The sequence below is a fragment of the Athene noctua genome, chromosome 4, assembly GCF_965140245.1.
Source record: "Athene noctua chromosome 4, bAthNoc1.hap1.1, whole genome shotgun sequence".
Classification (NCBI taxonomy): domain Eukaryota; kingdom Metazoa; phylum Chordata; class Aves; order Strigiformes; family Strigidae; genus Athene; species Athene noctua.
In genome coordinates, this window is record NC_134040.1 from 13,319,129 (window position 1) to 13,336,140 (window position 17,012).

At 42.8% G+C, this 17,012-nt stretch overlaps 1 protein-coding gene across 1 annotated transcript; it reads left to right on the top strand.

Annotated features, from left to right (window-relative positions):
* Nucleotides 1–8,346: 8,346 nt before the first annotated feature.
* On the top strand, nucleotides 8,347–16,907 carry GRPEL1 (GrpE like 1, mitochondrial). The gene is made up of 4 exons (XM_074903750.1): nucleotides 8,347–8,475; nucleotides 9,443–9,611; nucleotides 14,102–14,183; nucleotides 16,498–16,907. The coding sequence occupies exons 1-4, from the start codon at nucleotides 8,402–8,404 to the stop codon at nucleotides 16,842–16,844; spliced, it is 672 nt and encodes a 223-aa protein (XP_074759851.1). The 5' UTR covers nucleotides 8,347–8,401; the 3' UTR covers nucleotides 16,845–16,907.
* The last annotated feature ends 105 nt before the right edge of the window (nucleotides 16,908–17,012 follow it).

Here is a 17,012-nt window from a genome sequence, read left to right on the forward strand (position 1 = left end):
CTGGATACATGTCATTAACACAAACTAAAGAAAACAAGAACATAAGATACAAATGCAGTCAAGTTGTATTTATAGTTAGCACAGTGTTATCCCACTATTAGGGCTATATATTATATCCCACCTATATAGGGCTATATATTATTGTACGTATGGGCTCTGGCTGGGATGGAGTTAATTTTCTTCACAGCAACCTGTATGATGCTGTGTTTTAGATTTATGACTAAAACGGTGGTGTTAACACACTGATGTTATTGCTGAACAGTGCTTACAAAGTGCCAAGGCCTTCTCTGGTTTTCACCGCCAGCAAACAGGCTGGGGGCAGACAGGAGGTTGGGAGGAGACATGGTTGGGACAGCTGACCCAAACTGACCCAAGGGTCATTCCATGCCATATGTCATGCTCAGCAATAAAACCGGAGAGGGAGTCTTTCCAAGGCAGTCATTGCTTAGAGGCTGGCTGGGCATCAGACTCTTCATGAAGAGGTGGTGATTGCCTTTGCATCACTCAGTGGGTTTTTTCATATTTTCCTTCACTTATTAAACTGTCTTTTTTTTGATCCACAAATTTTTATTGCTTTTGCCCTTCTGATTCCCTCCCCTGTTCCTGCTGTGGGGGAACATAAGCAAGCAGCTGGTGGATGCTTTGTTGCTGGCTGGGGTCAACCCATCACATTGTGCCAACAGAGGAAGACGAATGTACCCTGTCTCTCCCATTCAGTGACTCTGACTGAAAAGCTGAGACTGCCTTAAATCATCACCTAACTTTATCAGCATTTTGCATTTACTTAATGATCTACAGAGCCCTTACAAATGCAGGTAAAATCTGAAAAGTAAAAAGCTCGGTAAATTTGATTGCTGCTTCAGAATTGCCCCCAACTGGGAATTTATTCATTACAAACCATGAGCTGGAACAAGAAAATTGCCACTAATGCATAAATATTTCCTGTGCTATGCTCTTGCTTGACCTTGCCTGTAGCTGCACTGGCCAACTGCTTACAAAATCTACATAGTTTAACTGGAGTTTACTGAAGAGCTGGCTCCGAAACACAGTTATTTGCAATGTGGAGAACCATGAGAATAGATCCTGAATCTGTCATGCTGTCTTCTGGCAGAAGAGTACAGCATCTACTTTACAGCTCTCAGAGTTGACTCTGAAGCCTCAACTTCTCATTTGTACATCTTTTATTCACTTGGTGTTGTACCAAGGTATTAACAACTGTTATTGAAAAACAACCAGCAGCTCAAAACAGCTCCTTCCTTTCCAAACAATAGAAAGCTGTCAAATCAATATGTAGACAGTCACTAATGTGTCTGCAGAGCAGTACAGAGCTGTATGAGATACAAGCTGCCTCAGATACAAGCTGCCTTCCAACAGCATAACCAGCTCAAGAGCTCATTAGCATAACAATGTACTGTGACACTCAAGCAGGTTTTCTAGCACATACAGAATTCTTTGGTACTTCCAGACTACTGTTAACGTTCAACTTCTACAAAGTTAGCCTGGATGGATCTGTCCTACAGAGCAAACATCACTGTAATAATGATGGTACAGATGCACCATTTGGTTTATGTGCACAATGTAGAGTTAGGAAGATCAACACATTAACAGTTCATAACTGCAAAACAATTTTAAAAACATTTTTTCTATGTATTTATCCTATTACACTTAAAATAACTCCAAGATAACTATACTTCTCATTTTCCTCAGCTTCTTCAAACTTGCATGTCCCATTCCAAGAAGGGAGTGGATTTTTACAGCTAAAACATGACAGTGATTTTATTCATTAAGACTTTGCCAGCCAAGGCTCTTGGGGAGTCATAGAAAAGTAATAAACACACATTTAGAAAGACACAATAGAAATATCATTTTTAAAATAGACTTAACATAGAAATTAAGCAAGCAGAAAAAGGTGGCCTAATAAAATACAGACAGCACTAGTCATAAAAAAGCAATAAGCTCTTTGAAATAGAAGAGTCTGCTTTGTTCAGTAATAAAGATGAATTAAAAGAGAAGCCACGGTGGGGCAGGGATTCTCCACCTTTGTGCTTTACCAAAGCACAGCATAATTACCAACCAACACTAATATCATGAACCAGTGCAGGGGGTACCCAGTCACACCATCTGTAAAAATGAACACAGTGCTGTTGAAACAATATTTAATATTGAAAAGGTGAAGGTGTTCTTGATCATAAATCATGATGAGATCTTAAGCAAGGATAGCTTCAGCAAAACCCAAGAATGAGTGAGTAAAGCAGAGATGGAAGCAGCATGTTAAAAAGGCTCTTCCACTCTAAACAGAGCAGACATGGTGATGGAAAGTGCAGAGCAGAAGGTAAAAGAGGAAGAAGCAGGAAGAACAGCATAAGCCTGGTCAAAATCCAAAGACCAACAATGGCCGACAAAGGCAATGAGAAGAAGCTTGTCCAGTCAGGTCAAAGAATAGTGCAGGGACCAGGAGCTGGTAATGGAGTCAGAGGGAAAGACTATGTCATTTCAGCAGAATTACTATTTAACCCATAGCATGGAGGTACAGAGTCCCTTCCTGGTATTTTATTTTACAAGCATTTAGCACAAGAGCATTGACAGTACTGAACCAATAATTTTCAACCAGTTTCTGATTGATTAATAACACATTAATCTGAGGTGATTCATAAAGCTGAGGTGACCTTTAAAACAGCAGTGAAAGTACTTTGGGTGACAACTATTAGAAAACTTAAAGCAGCCATTCTCTTGCTTTCTGAACAAGATCCGAGTACTATGGATATAAAACAAGGACTCACATTCAGTTCTGTCTGCACCTGTCTGGCACATGTTTTACATTCAAATAAATGCCAAAAACTGGAGTTATATCATAGATATGAGTAACAGAACCCAACTGATTTTGAAGAAAATGTGACAAAACCACACACATCCCCCCCTTAAATTTCACCAGTCTAATGATCATATGAGCTCCTATAACAGGGTTGATGTTGTGCCTTCACAGATACTTTTGGGAAGGGAACAGTGTGAAGCACTCATTTGAGGGACAGGTTTAAGTCCAGGTTCAGACTGTGACTTCCACATAAAGCACCAAAAAGGTGTTAGGTAGACTTTATTTATGTGGCAATCAGATTTTTGGTAGTTTTTATTCCCTCCTAATCCAGTGTTTTTAGCTGAGCTCTTTGTCTCCATTCTGGCCAGACTCACCTAGCCAGATTAGGATTGAATGGAGCACAGCAATTGTCCCACAGGGGTGTTCATCCACTTATTAATTGCACATAAACACACAATTAAAAGCTCTTGCTGCTTTCTAGGGGCATTGAATAAAAGCAGAAGATAACCTTTTTAAATTTTGCTTTATGTTTCTTTCATTCACAGCTTTTCAGTACCCTTGCACATAATCAACAGAATGAACATTCCTCCTTTGTTAGCCAGCTGGGTGCTCGAAGAACAGCCTCAGCCTACCCATAAGACTGAACTGTGGATCAGAGCACTAAAACATCATGACTAAACAGAGCTGTGTGCATTGGCCCAACCAACCACGCTGTTCAACATCCTGTCAGTCATCAGAAAAAAAAAAGGTAAAAAGCAAGGGAGAAACATTTGCACAAGTCACACTTGAGCAATAAATAGCCAGGCCTCAGGCTTTTACAGCGCTACTGGCAGCCTATTTGCCTAGCACCTGGCTTGGCAGTCCTTCACCGTACAACATTCCTGTTGACTAATACAAATCACTTGTGCACAAGGGCAGCAGAAATGGGCCCACAGCAACTAATTCATCAGATCTTAAAGAAAAATTAAGAAAGAAAGAAAAATGTAGCTCTGAATGTCAGAATACCATTCCAATAACAGCACTTCCATTGTTAGCCTTTGTACAGAAACGGATACCAACAACTGCTGTCTTCTTGGCAAATATGAATGTGACAAAAGAGAGCTGACCTCCTCTTCTATCAACTTGTTCTGGTAAGTGGAAAGGCAACAATTTATTTTTATGATAAATATTAAGAAAATTCATGATACCACACTAAGAGAATCACAATTGATTTGAAAACTCTTCTCTCAAAGCTCAATAAATTTGTCTCTAGGTGGAAAGCCACATCAGCATGATAGAAGATTATTTCTGTGCATTTGAACAGCTTGGTTCTGACTAGTAACTAGACTAAAGTAACATAGACAATGCTTGATTGACAGAGGTTTTCCATTTTTATATCTCCAGGAATGTTAGAAGACATACACGAGTGCCCCTGATAACATGAGGGGTAACAGAACAAACCATAATAGATAGACAGATTTGTAAATCCTTGGGATACCAGATGACTTATGCAGGAATATTGCAATAAATTGTCTCTGAAATTGTGGCATGCTGCTTTGGGGAAGGATCTCTTCAGTGTCCTCCCAGAACAGAACTTTTGTTATTCTAAATTGCTCTAATTAGCTCTCTTCAGAGCCCTGTGGCTATAGCTATTAGACTTCCAACACAGCGACAACGTTCTCCAGGCAACAAGATCGTTACAAAATGTACCTTTCAAACTGGTTAGCAAAAAGCTATGGGAACTCACAGGGTACTCCTTATAATCAGAGCAAGATGTATGATTCTATATTTTCAGCCGAAGGAGAAACTAGGCAGAAAGTAGGTATTACACATTCTCTCTTGGGAGAGATTTCTTAAAATGTTTGCATTAAAAATTATAAATTCTGAATGTACAGATTAACCATTTTAGTACTGATATAATTAAAGGAAAGTAAGGTTATCTCCCTCCCACACCCCAACCTGCATTTCAGGATTTAAAGTTTCTGGATTCAAGTAATGATTTAATCTTTATTGTCATCTGTATGAAACAGAACCAGAGTGTAGCTGATTCTCAGTCTCAATAATCCTTATAGAATAAATTTTTAAAATTATTTTATATACAAGGAACAGTCCCTTAATTTTACACTAGACATCTTCCCACAATGGACTATGGAATACTATGGCTGAGTGGTCTTATCTGCGATCTTTTCTAAAGAGCACAGGTATGAATAACAAATGTCTTCACTGCTATATAGTTCAGTAACAATCTTACAGCTAAATTAACATTGTGTAATTTGATGTAGGTATTTCCTGGTAACTGGCCTGAAAGGTCACTGCTAGAATATTTACAAAGATTTTTTTTTATATTTTTCTTTTTCCACTTGCTCCCACCATAGGTCAATATTTAGTTCTGATTAGGATGACATATAACATATCTGATAGGAGAAGATATTATATCCTTTTACTTTTATCCTCAAAACATTAATAATACAGTTTATATTTGAAACACAAATGTGATGGCATTCTGTTTGCTGGTTGAGTATCTTATCACTATATCTTAGCATTAGGAGACAGAACTAGCTTTTTTTGGGGAGAAACAGAAACACCTTAATTTTTCATTTACCTTTTCAAGCGCAAATCTTTCATTTATGGCATTTTCCATCTTGGAGGATTACAAATCTCTTTACTACAAATGCAATGTTAATAATAAAAAAAGAGACTTATCATTCAGTTGCCATTTTGAACTTTCAAAATGTCAGAGAAATTCCCTTGTGCTCTCTCAACAACTTTCTTGTAAGGTACCGAAAGATTACTACCCTTAATTTGTAATTGTAGAAATGTGGAAATTAGGTTAAATAACTGTGTAAGACCACAAGTGAATCACTAGAGGAACCGGGAATTATATCTAGACTATCTGATTCTATCACTAGTCCACAGAAACTGGAGGTTAGAGTCACTTTCAACCACATCATGTTGAAAAGTAGCAGCTGGTTAATGGTTTAGAATTCAGGATAAGCATTACTTACCAAATCATATTCAAACTCGGTATTTATGTGAAGAGCAAAAGAGATTGATATGGAAAGGACTGCTCAAGAACAAAACTATGCTTGTTACTAAACATCTGTCACTGCCAAACAGGTCAAGCAACAGATGCAGAATACTCATTAGTTGATTTTAAAAAAATCCCAACCCACTAGGTGGCACTACAATTAAATCAGAACAGACTGCAATAGTGTGAGCGAGAAAAAAGCATGAAAATGTTTTGGGGTTTTTTTTGACAGAGTGGGACAGTACTTACAGCCAACATCAATCATGATGCAAACAAGTTCCATATAAAACTTGCATGCTCTTCTTTTGTGCTCCATGTACTGTTTAGTCTTGACCCATCAATATCTGTGCTACCTGTGGGTTTTTCTTGACAAAGAAAAATTTTTTTTTTTTTTTTCTTTTTTTCTTGTTCAAGTTGAGAAAATCACAACAAAATTCATTTTCGCTGTGGAGTATCTTGAAAATTTGCTTGCAAAAGGCCTATGAGCTGTCATTTGAGGTAAATGGGTCCTAACACAAGAAGGCACTTGTTTCAGAAATCTTGAATCCAATATATTTTATTCAGTTGTTAATGAGACATGATTTCTATAAGCTTTTCTCAACCTTTTGTTATCACTTCTGTGATTTTGTGATCAATCATTCATCAAGCACAACTTCCAAAGATGGTAGGCAGCAGAATGATAGGAAGCTACAGGTGTGAGGGAAAAACAATAAAGATGAGAGAGGCAGACTCCTTGTCTAGGAGTTTTGTAAGGAACCAATAATCTTTCCAGGAAACATATTAAAAACATCAGACCTAACGATCCACTTAACCTTCTCAGTCTTATTTCTTCATGGCTTTCTGTGGGCATTGTCCTTTATGGTTATTCCTATTTTTCTCTTTGTTCTCCCTGCTCCTTCCTCAGCATTATCAGCATCTTTAACAGATTTCCTTTAATACTTCTTTCAGTATTATCTGAGGATCAAGCCTGGAACTTGTGGGTTATCTACTTTCCAGAAAGCAGATACTGACAGCATTACAGACACTCCATGTATGGACAGCACATGGCATACACCCTTTTTCTTTTCTGTGTTCTGTACAGGCAAGCCATTAGACTGTACCAGTGTCACATCACAAAACAGCAGTAACCAAAATATAAACCATGAACTGCAAAACCATTCGGTTCTTAGAGCTGTTGCCTGTTGTCACCCAAGAGCGTTTATTTGTATGCTTCTAGCTCTTCCAAATCTTCTCATGGGAGGAGAAATCCAAATCCATATAACTGTAAGAGACAGTGACACTCCTTGGGATCTAACAGCTGTTACAGTATGAGGCCACTGGCCTCATTATACCATTTATCCTTCTTTCTGCAGAGGCTGTGAGGCAACACATCACTGACAAGCAAACCTGCCAAATAAAGGCCATGATAAAAAATCAGTGTACTCCGCCAAAGTTTGAACTTAACAAGGTCCTAACTTCTGCAGGATTCTCATGTGGCAAGCCAGCAATGTCTTCTGCAGCTTCTTCGTTTAGTAATACTTAATTATATACTTGAATATAACGTGCTGAGTTTGCATTATGGAATTTGCATCTTCTCTATCGTTCAGATTTTGTTTGGAAAGTGTACAAATGCATGCAAAAATCAGGTTAACAGCTGGTGTTCAGGCATCTGTGAGTAATCTAGCATTCACTTTGGGACTGTAGAAGAAAACCATGACCTTGATTTTTTCTTTCCCTCCTTTTAACAGGATAGTGACAAACTAATTGACCACACTGCTGATGTTAAGATGTCCTCCAAGGATCACCAAGCAGGGTCTCCATAGCTTCCAGTTACACAGGCCACTTGCACAAGCAGGTGGCCAAATTTTGAAGCCATGGATCACCAACATTATCCCTTTTAATAAAAGTCCATGATTTTAAATCGTAATTATCCAGCAAGAGTGTATAGAGCAGTTACAGTGAGCATGTGTAGACACACAATGAAAATCTCTACGTGGAGGTGTGCAAATTGACAGATGCTACAAGGTATTGCTAATAACAGGGTTATTCAGCAGTTTAAAAAAAAAAACAGGCTGCAATCTTCAAACTTTTTCAGTCACAGCTTGCACGGGAAAGATGCAGATCCTCGGACTGGAGGAGCCACCAAACTGCCTCCAGCTTGTGTTGACCAGTTTTGACAGGAAAATACCAATGCCTGACCTTAGCCAGGGCCCTGCGAACTCCCGCAGGTTCTCGTTCCCGACATTACGCGTTAACGCCCCGCGGAGGGGCAGCAAGGACCCGGCAGGACCCACCTTCCCCCTCCCGCCTCTCACACGAGACAAAATGGCCCTCACGGCGCGAGCCCCGCCCTCGGCGACGCCCCCCGCGCGTCCCCCCCGCCAGGAGGCGGGAGGAGCGCTCCTGGCCGCGGCTCTCCGCGGCGCCCCGGAAGAGCTACAGGCCCCACCTCCCGCCTCGTCTGTTTGGCCTGCTGCGTGTGCAAGTGCCCTTCGGATTGGTCCTCGTCTGCGTCACTCTTAACGTGACCGCTTGCCGATTGGCGGCGGTCTCGCGGTGTCTCGGCGGGGCGGGCTGAGGCGGTCGGCGGGCAGGAAGGCGCTATGGCGGCGGCGGTGGCTCAGTGCGTGCGGGGCGCGCTCCGCCCGCGGTACCCGCTGCTGAGCTTCTCCCTGAGGTGAGGGTCGCGCCGTGCCGCCCCGCCTGGCCCAGATCGGGCGCGGCGGGAAGGGTCTCCCTCCGGGTCCAGACTCACCGCCTCGCCAGCCCCCGGCCGGCTCCGGCCAAAGGGAGAGCGGGGCCCGGCCCCGCCGCGCTGGGGTGCCTCACCCCCCGGGCCCCGGCCCTCCGGCTCTGCTCCGAGGAGCCCCTGCCCCTTCCTACAGCCGGGACGGGCTGATGCCGGCCGCCCATCCCCCGCTGCAGGCTTCCCTTACTCTCCCCCGGGAGAGTGGCCCGGCCAGGCATGGCGGGGCCCTCCTGGCCCGGCCTTGCGTCTGAAGGCCTCCAGGCCTGGCGTCTTGATGTGGTGTTCAGGGATCGGGAGCCTTTGTCATTGCGGCACTGATCCATCTGCGTCGTCCGTAAACCGGGGTTTGATCAGGACGCTCCGCTAGTTCAGCCTAAGAAACGTTAGGAAGGGATAAATACTCAGCTTCATGGAGACGGGCCCGTTCTTGGCGTGATATTTGCGATATAGCAGTGACACAGAAGGTGCTTTTCTAGCAGTCAGCAGCAAATCAGTGTTCTCGTTGATGTATTTTCTGTGGGACTGTTGCAGATGATTGCATCAGGTAAACTGGATTTGCTTCTTGATAGAGTACTGTGTTGAAAACGAGCTTGTATTCCCCTTAAAGTACTGCAACTTTGTAAACTGAATATAATGGACACTAGCAAGCTGCTGCCCAGTGGTTGTTACCTTGCAGGAAAGTTATTTTTTGTAACAGTTTAGATTGTCTTAGTTCAGCTACTTATGATGAGAGATTCTGCAAACAGTTTTCACATATCTAGAATTGTATTAATTCGTGATTTAATGTGAGAATTCTGTAGACATTGAAGTGTCAAAGTGTCCAGCATGTCCAGAAAATGCTAACATCTTACAAATTAAGCAACCAATTAATATTATCTGCATGTTTTTGCCTTAGGAATTCTCCACGACTGCTTTGTGTAGCAACACAACAGAAAAATACTGGGCAGAACTTGGAAGAGGACCAGAGTCAGAGCCAAAATGAGCAGAAAGTTGAACCCAGCGCAGCTGAAAAAATGTTAAGTGAAGAAAAGGGAAAACTGGAAGAACAACTAAAAGAAGTTACTGTAAGTGTTTTTTGGTCATCAGGTTGCATACCTAAGAACATTCATTATGGGTTCTTAGTGCACAATCTGGATACAGTTGTGTGACTGCTACAAGACCTGAAGTCCCTGGTCCGAAATTAAGATTTTTGGATAGTTTCTTTCCAGTTTCTGGATGAAATTGGACCACCTTCAGCCTGAAAATTTGTTACTTAAGTTCACTTAAGTTTTGCTCAGCAGAGGAATGATTTTTGGAAGCCCATGGAAGGGTTTGAATGTGTCTTTGATGTGTGTATTTGTGTGTGCTAAGAGTAGTCTTTCTGAAAACAGCTGCTGACTTTTCAAAGGTCAGGGTTAATGATGCTTAGCTTTTATGTAATAGTGTACTTACTACATACTCAGGAAGTGGAAGTTTCAAACCTCTGTTGGAGAGCTTTTCAAACACAAGACTGAAGTGTCATGTTCCCTCTGCCTGGCCTAAGGTACCTTGCATTCCCTTCCATGCGTGACTTCAGCAGAGGGTGATGGATGCCCTGAGAGGTGGGAAGCATGGATTAAGCAAAGGTATTGCTTTTCAGGATCAGTGCTTTATATGAGATGTTTCTCTAGAGTGTTTGAGACTTTGAGAAGTAGCCCAGAGCCTTCTATAGAAGCAGTATGTATGGATCATAAGTAGATTGAATTTCTTCTCTTGCTCTTCCCAAAGCACTGAAGGACAAAGCAGAGATGTTATTTAACATCTCTGTTGACAGAATTTCATAGAATCATAGAATGGTTTGAGTTGGAAGGGACCTTCAAGATCATCTAGTTCCTGCCCAGGGCAGGGGGGGTGGGACACCTTCCACTAGCCCAGGTTGCTCAAAGCCCCGTCCAACCTGGCCTTGAACACTGCCAGGGAGGGGGCAGCCACAGCTTCTCTGGGCAACCTGTGCCACAGTCTCACCACCCTCACAGTAAAGAATTTTTTTCCTCATATTTAATCTAAACCTACCCTCTTTCAGTTTAAAACAGTTACACCTCATCCTATCACTACACTCCCTGATAACAAGTCCCTCCCCAACTTTCCCGTAGGCCCCCTTTAAGTACTGGAAGGCTGCTATAGGGTCTCCCCGGAGCCTTCTCTTCTCCAGGCTGAACAACCCCAACTCTCTCAGCCTGTCCTCATAGGAGAGATGCTCCAGCCCCCTGATCATCTTTGTGGCCCACCTCTTGACCCACTTGAGCAGGTCCCTGTCTGTCTTATGTTGGTGCCCTGAGCTGGACACAGCACTGCAGGTGGGGTCTCTTGAGAGCAGAGTAGAGGGGGAGAATCCCCTCCATCGACCTGCTGGCCACACTTCTCTTGATGAAGCCCAGGACACAGTTGGCTTTCTGGACTGCAAGCGCACATTGCTGGCTCATAGTCAGTTTTCCATCCACTAATACCCCCAAGTCCTTCTCCACAGGGCTACTCTCAATCCATTGTCCACCCAGCCTGTATTTGTGTTTGGGATTGCCCCAACCCATGTGCAGGACCTTGCACTTGGCCTTGTTGAACTTCATGAGGTTTGCACAGGTCCACTTCTCAAGCCTGTCCAGGTCCCTCTGGATGGCACATCCCTTCCCTCCAGCATGTTGACCGCACCACACAGCTTGGTGTCATCAGCAAACTCACTGAGGGTGCACTCAACCCCACTGTTCATTGCACCAACAAAGATGTTAAACAGCACCAGTCCCAGTCCCAACCCCTCATGAACACCACTCATCACTGCTCTTCACTCTGACATCGAGCCACTGACTGCAACTCTTTGAGTGTGACCATCCAGCCAATTCCATATCCACCAAGTGATCCATCCATCAAATCCCTGTCTCTCCAATTTAGAGACAGGAATGTTGTGTGAGACAGTGTCAAATGCTTTGTACAAGTCCAGGTAGGTGATGTCAGTTGCTCTTCCTTTATCCACCAGTGCTGTAACCCCATCGTAGAAGGCCACCAAATTTGTCAGGCATAATTTGCCCTTAGGGAAGCTGCGTTGGCTGTGACCAATCACCTCCTTACTTTCCATGTGCCCCAGCATAGTTTCCAGGAGGATCCACTCCATGAGCTTGCTGGGCACAGAGGTGACACTGACTGGCCTGTAGTTCCCTGAGTCTTCCTTTCTTCCCTTTTTAAAATTGGTGGTTATGTTTCCCCTTTTCCACTCAGTGGGAACTTCATCAGACTGCCACAACTTCTCAAATAAAAGTGGCTTAGCCACTTCATCTGCCATTTCCCTCATGGATGTATCTCATCGGGTTCCATGGACTTGTGCACCTTCAGGTTCCTCAGATGGTCTCAAACGTGATCTTCTCCTGCAGTGGGCAGTTCTTCATTCTTCCCAGACCCTACCTTTGACCTCTGTGACTTGGGCAGTGAGGCTGGAGCCCTTGCTGGTGAGGCAAGACTGAGGCAAAAATGTCACTGAGTACCTCAGCCTTCTCCATGTCCTGGGTAACCAGGTTTCCTGCTTCCTTCTGGAGAGGGCTTATATTTTTCCTTAGTTTTCCTTTTGTCACTGATGTACCTATAGAAGTTCTTGTTGCCCTTGACATCCCTGGCCAGATTTAATTCTATCAGGGCTTTGGCTTTCCTAACCTGATCCCTGGCTGCTTGGACAGTTTCTCTGTATTCCTCCCAGGCTGTCTGCCCTTGCTTCCACCTTTTGTAGGCTTCCTTTTCGTGTTTGAGCTTGTCCCAGAGATCCTTGTTCATCCATGCAGGCCTCCTGGTGTTCTTACCTGACTTTCTCTTTGTCAGGATGCATTGCTCCTGACTTGGAGGAGGTGATCCTTTAACATGAACCAGCTTTCTTGGGCCCCTCTTCCCTCCAGAGCTTTATCCCATGGTACTCTGCTAAGCAGATCCCTGAAGAGGCCAAAGTCTTGCTCTCCTGAGCAGGGTACCAAGCCTGCTGTGCACCCTCCTTGCTGCCCTAAGGATCTTGGACTCCCACCATTTCCTGGTCACTGCAGCCAAGGCTGCCCCTTGAGCTTCACATTCCCCACCAGCCTCCCCCTTGTTGGTGAGAACAAGGTCTAGCAAAGCACCTCTCCTTGTTGGCTCCTCGATCACTTGGAGAAGGAAGTCATCATCAAGGCATTCCAGGAAACTCCTGGATTACTTACACCCTGCTGTGTTGTCTCTCCAACAGATAATGGGGGTGGTTGAAGTCCCCAGGAGGACCGGGGCTTGTGAAAGTGAGGCTGCTCCTATCTGTCTATAGATGGCCTCCTCCACTTGGTCTTCCTGGTCAGGGGGTCTGTAGCAGACCCTCACTATAATGTGTCCTGTCCCGGCCTTCCCTTTAATCCTGACCCACAAGCTCTCAGTCAGCTCCTCACCCATCCCCAGACAGACCTTTGTGCAGTGCAGCTGCTCACTGACATAGAGGGTGACCCCCCCCCTCATCATCTCCCCTGCCTGTCCTTCCTGATGAGCCTGTATCCTTCCATTCCAACATTCCAGTCAGAGGAGCCATCCCACCACATCTCTGTGATGCCAATGAGATCGTAGCCCTGCAGTTGTGCGTGCATCTTTAACTCCTCGTCTTTATTCCCCATGCTACGTCCATTTGCATAGAGGCATTTCAGTTGGGTCCCTGATGAAGCTGATTTACTGGCTGGAATTCCTTCGTGCTGCTCTTCCCGTGCTCTCCTGCTGACCCGTGACCCCCCTCCAGGCTCTGGGCATCTATTGCTGGCACTGGCATCAAGCTGGTAGGAGTGGGACGGATTGAGGCTCCCCTCAATTTGCTGTTGGCTACCTAACGTGTCTCTTCAGTCAGCTTATTGACTATTTTTATTCTGTGTTGAGATTCTTCACTGGCCCGTGAAGGTCAGGCATGTTCAGAATGGAAGCCCAACATGGAGTTCTGGGTTAGGTGGTGAAGCACTCAACCTGAAGTGTCTTAAGTTTATTGAATTTCATTCTTAGTACACGTGCTGCTAGATGGCCATATTGCTAGGAATAGACCAAAACTTACCTGAACAACAGAGGAGCTAGACTTCATTGTTTGTAAAACTTGAAAAAAATAGAGGACACTCTGTGGTACGTATGGAGAGGGAAGAGATGGTTTGAAAGTCATGGCTGGGTTGAATCTTGTTTGCTGTAGTGTCAAAATACCTTGTGACTGATAAAGGCTTTCTGTGAACACACATCAGAAAAAGCAGAAGTCTTTGATTCATAAAACCTGTCATATTCATAGAGTTAAAAATTTCTTCCAGCTAATCTGTTGACAAATAAGGAGAGTCTGGAAACCCATCTTACTTCCTTTCCCTCACTTCTGTCTGCACTAAAGTGAAGCAAACATCTTCCCTGGTAGGAAAGGATGCGGTGACAATTGGCATGTTATCTTCAGATTACTCTTCAGATGGTGGCTTTAGGCTATGTAACTATTGAAAATGCTGTTTTATACTGAATACGCTGTTTTGAATTATTGTCAACTACCCAACCACCAGGAATGAAATCTCTTCTGTTACTGTTTTTTCTTCTTTAGGACAAGTACAAGCGTGCCTTGGCAGATGCAGAAAACATGAGGCAAAGAAGCCAGAAACTGGTAGAAGAAGCAAAGTTATACGGTCAGTGGGTGCTCCTTTTGTGTATACTCATAAGACCCGGGAAATGCAGCGCCTGGAAGATTGAGCTGCCTGGCCCCCACTTTGACAAGTTGTACTTCCCAGTGATTCTGACTACTTGGTAAAAAAATGTATTTGAGGCAGAGAGGTTTGAACGGTTCCTCACTTTGCATTAGGATTGTAATCATCTTGCTAGACAAGGGCAAGACTTTTAACTGCTAAAATCAACAACTTGAAATTTTCTTTAAATTTGGTATCTGATTTCCTACAATATGTACTACACTAGCAGATTTTTCAGTAAGGTTTGTGGCCCGAAGTTTGCCTTTTTCATGCACTTTGGTCTCAGAACTGACTGCATAAAAACTGAACCAAGAGCATGGGATATTAGCTTTCCTTCTGGTTTAGGTTTTTTTGTTCTTGGTGTTTGTTTTGGGTTTGGTTCTTTTTTCAGGGTTTGTTTTTTTTTAGCCTCTTATATTCAAATAATGTTTCTGTTCTGTTGAAAGCCATAGCTTTCAACCAGAAGTAACCGATTTAGATGGGTTGGATTCTTTTCAGTAGTAGTAATGTACAATCACTAGCTATGAGGATGCTAGAAACACATTTTTTTATTCAAGAGCCAGGCTACTGACATCTGATTTAGCTTTTTGACAGTTCAGACACAAATCTGTAAAACAGAAATTGTGTGCAGATACTGCAGCAGAAGAGTGCTGTATCATCTTTGTGCCTGACTGTCACTCTGGCTTGAAAAATGAGTTGGCCTTTTTTGCCACAGACTAATACACATCTGTAGAGTTTAATTCTGAATACAGAAGTTTTAATTTCTGAATAGGGCATCATCAGTTAATGTGTACTGTAAGAAAAAGCATTCTCAGTTACATAGTATTCTGGTACCATTTTAATGGATGTTTGAATGCTTCATCCTGAAGTTAATTTTCAGTAAGCATTGTTTCACTAATCTGCTAGTGTAGAAGGACTTTTGAGTGATGTCTGATCTCAGAGATGCTACAACAGAAATAAATATTCAAATAAAATTTTTCATTAAAACTAAATTACAAATAGTCTGCATGATTGTAAGTTTCATCATTCGTATATGAGTGCTTTTTCTGTTGAAAGAAGATGAACTAATTTCTGAGACTTGCATAAATTCACTGAGATGCAGTCACAGATATTTGCAGAGGTAACTTAGGCAAAAAACCCCAAACCAGAACAAACCACCTTCTGAAGAGTTTGGTTCTTCGGTTTGATCCAGATCACTAGACAGCTTGTCTGTTTGAGACACTTCAGCCATAACCACAGTTTTAATTTAAAACCTTGATTCATTGTTTATATTTGTGAACTATTTGGACACTGTTAGTCACTGCTCTATAGTTTCTACAGACTTGTGCAGTTGTTAAAGTGACTCCTTCCTGAGAACTAGCTGATCCCTATAGATCTTGCAGGGTGCTTCTGCAGGTTTTTTTTGTTCAAACCAAAAACATGTGCTCTGGTAATGCTTATATTGCTTCTTGGTAAGGGAAAAAAAAAAAAATCTAAACTATGAGCTAGAATTAAAAAGGCTATCTGGCCAAAAAAAAAACCAAAACACCAAGGCTACCAAAATGCAGTGCAATTTGTCACTGGCTTACCTCTATGTAAAAATGTGTTACTTACTGAGTTGTTTTGATTTTTCATGATTAGCTAGAGACAGTTTGCCTTAAGTAAGATTAGTCCACACTCCTTTACTGTGAGCCATAGAACAGCTTCAGGACACGGACTGTTGTTGGCTTAGGAATTACTGAGACTTTACACAGCACAGCTTCTGACTCTGTGAAAGTAGTTTTCAGTGAGAGGTGTGAGTTCTTCAAGGATGAATCCCTGTTCATCTCTTGGACTTCTTATCAGTCTGACTACATGCTGCTTCTTCTGCAGATACTTTTAGCACATCACATTAAAGGGTAGAAATAGGGCAACATAATGCTTTGAACTTTACGTGAATCCTGGGATGGGAAAGACATGAGGAAATTACATTAAGCCATCTCAAGGTTTGGTAACTTTGGTTAGAATTTTAACTGTTAATGTCAGGTCATCAGCATAGCCTTATCTCTTTTAAGTTGAAATACAATTCTTCCATAGAACTAGAGGAGGTGGTGTGGATGTCAAGGTATCTGTAATAGTTCTATATCATCAAGTAAAATTGGAAAGTACATTTTACCCTGGATGTGTACGGTATCGTGTATCTTGTTAAAAAAATCTGCAAGAGTACAGATTATTGCTGTAGGTTTTGGGGTTGTGTGTTTGGACTGAACCCATTCCCTTCTCTTTTACTTCTCTTTAGGGATTCAGAGCTTCTGTAAGGACTTACTAGAAGTTGCAGACATTTTGGAGAAAGCAACAGAAAGTGTTCCAAAAGAAGAAATTAAGGATGAAAATCCTCACTTGAAGAGTTTATATGAAGGTCTTGTTATGACAGAAGTACAGATTCAAAAAGTGTTTAAAAAACATGGCCTGCTCAGACTGAATCCTGTCGGAGCCAAGTTTGATCCCTATGAACACGAAGCATTGTTCCACGCTCCCATGGAAGGGAAGGAGCCTGGCACTATTGCGCTGGTATCCAAGATTGGCTATAAGCTACACGGGCGTACGCTGCGGCCTGCCTTGGTGGGTGTTGTGAAAGATGCTTAGCTGCTTAACCTGAGAATTTAAAATGCCATACAACTATTAAACAGCTGGATGGTTTTTCTCTTACACCATGCTTTCCTCATTCCTCTGCCCCCTGAGAGGTTTAAGTGAATTGGTTGAGGTCTCTCAGTGAAAATGAAGCAAACAATGAATTTCTCCTGCTTAGTGGCC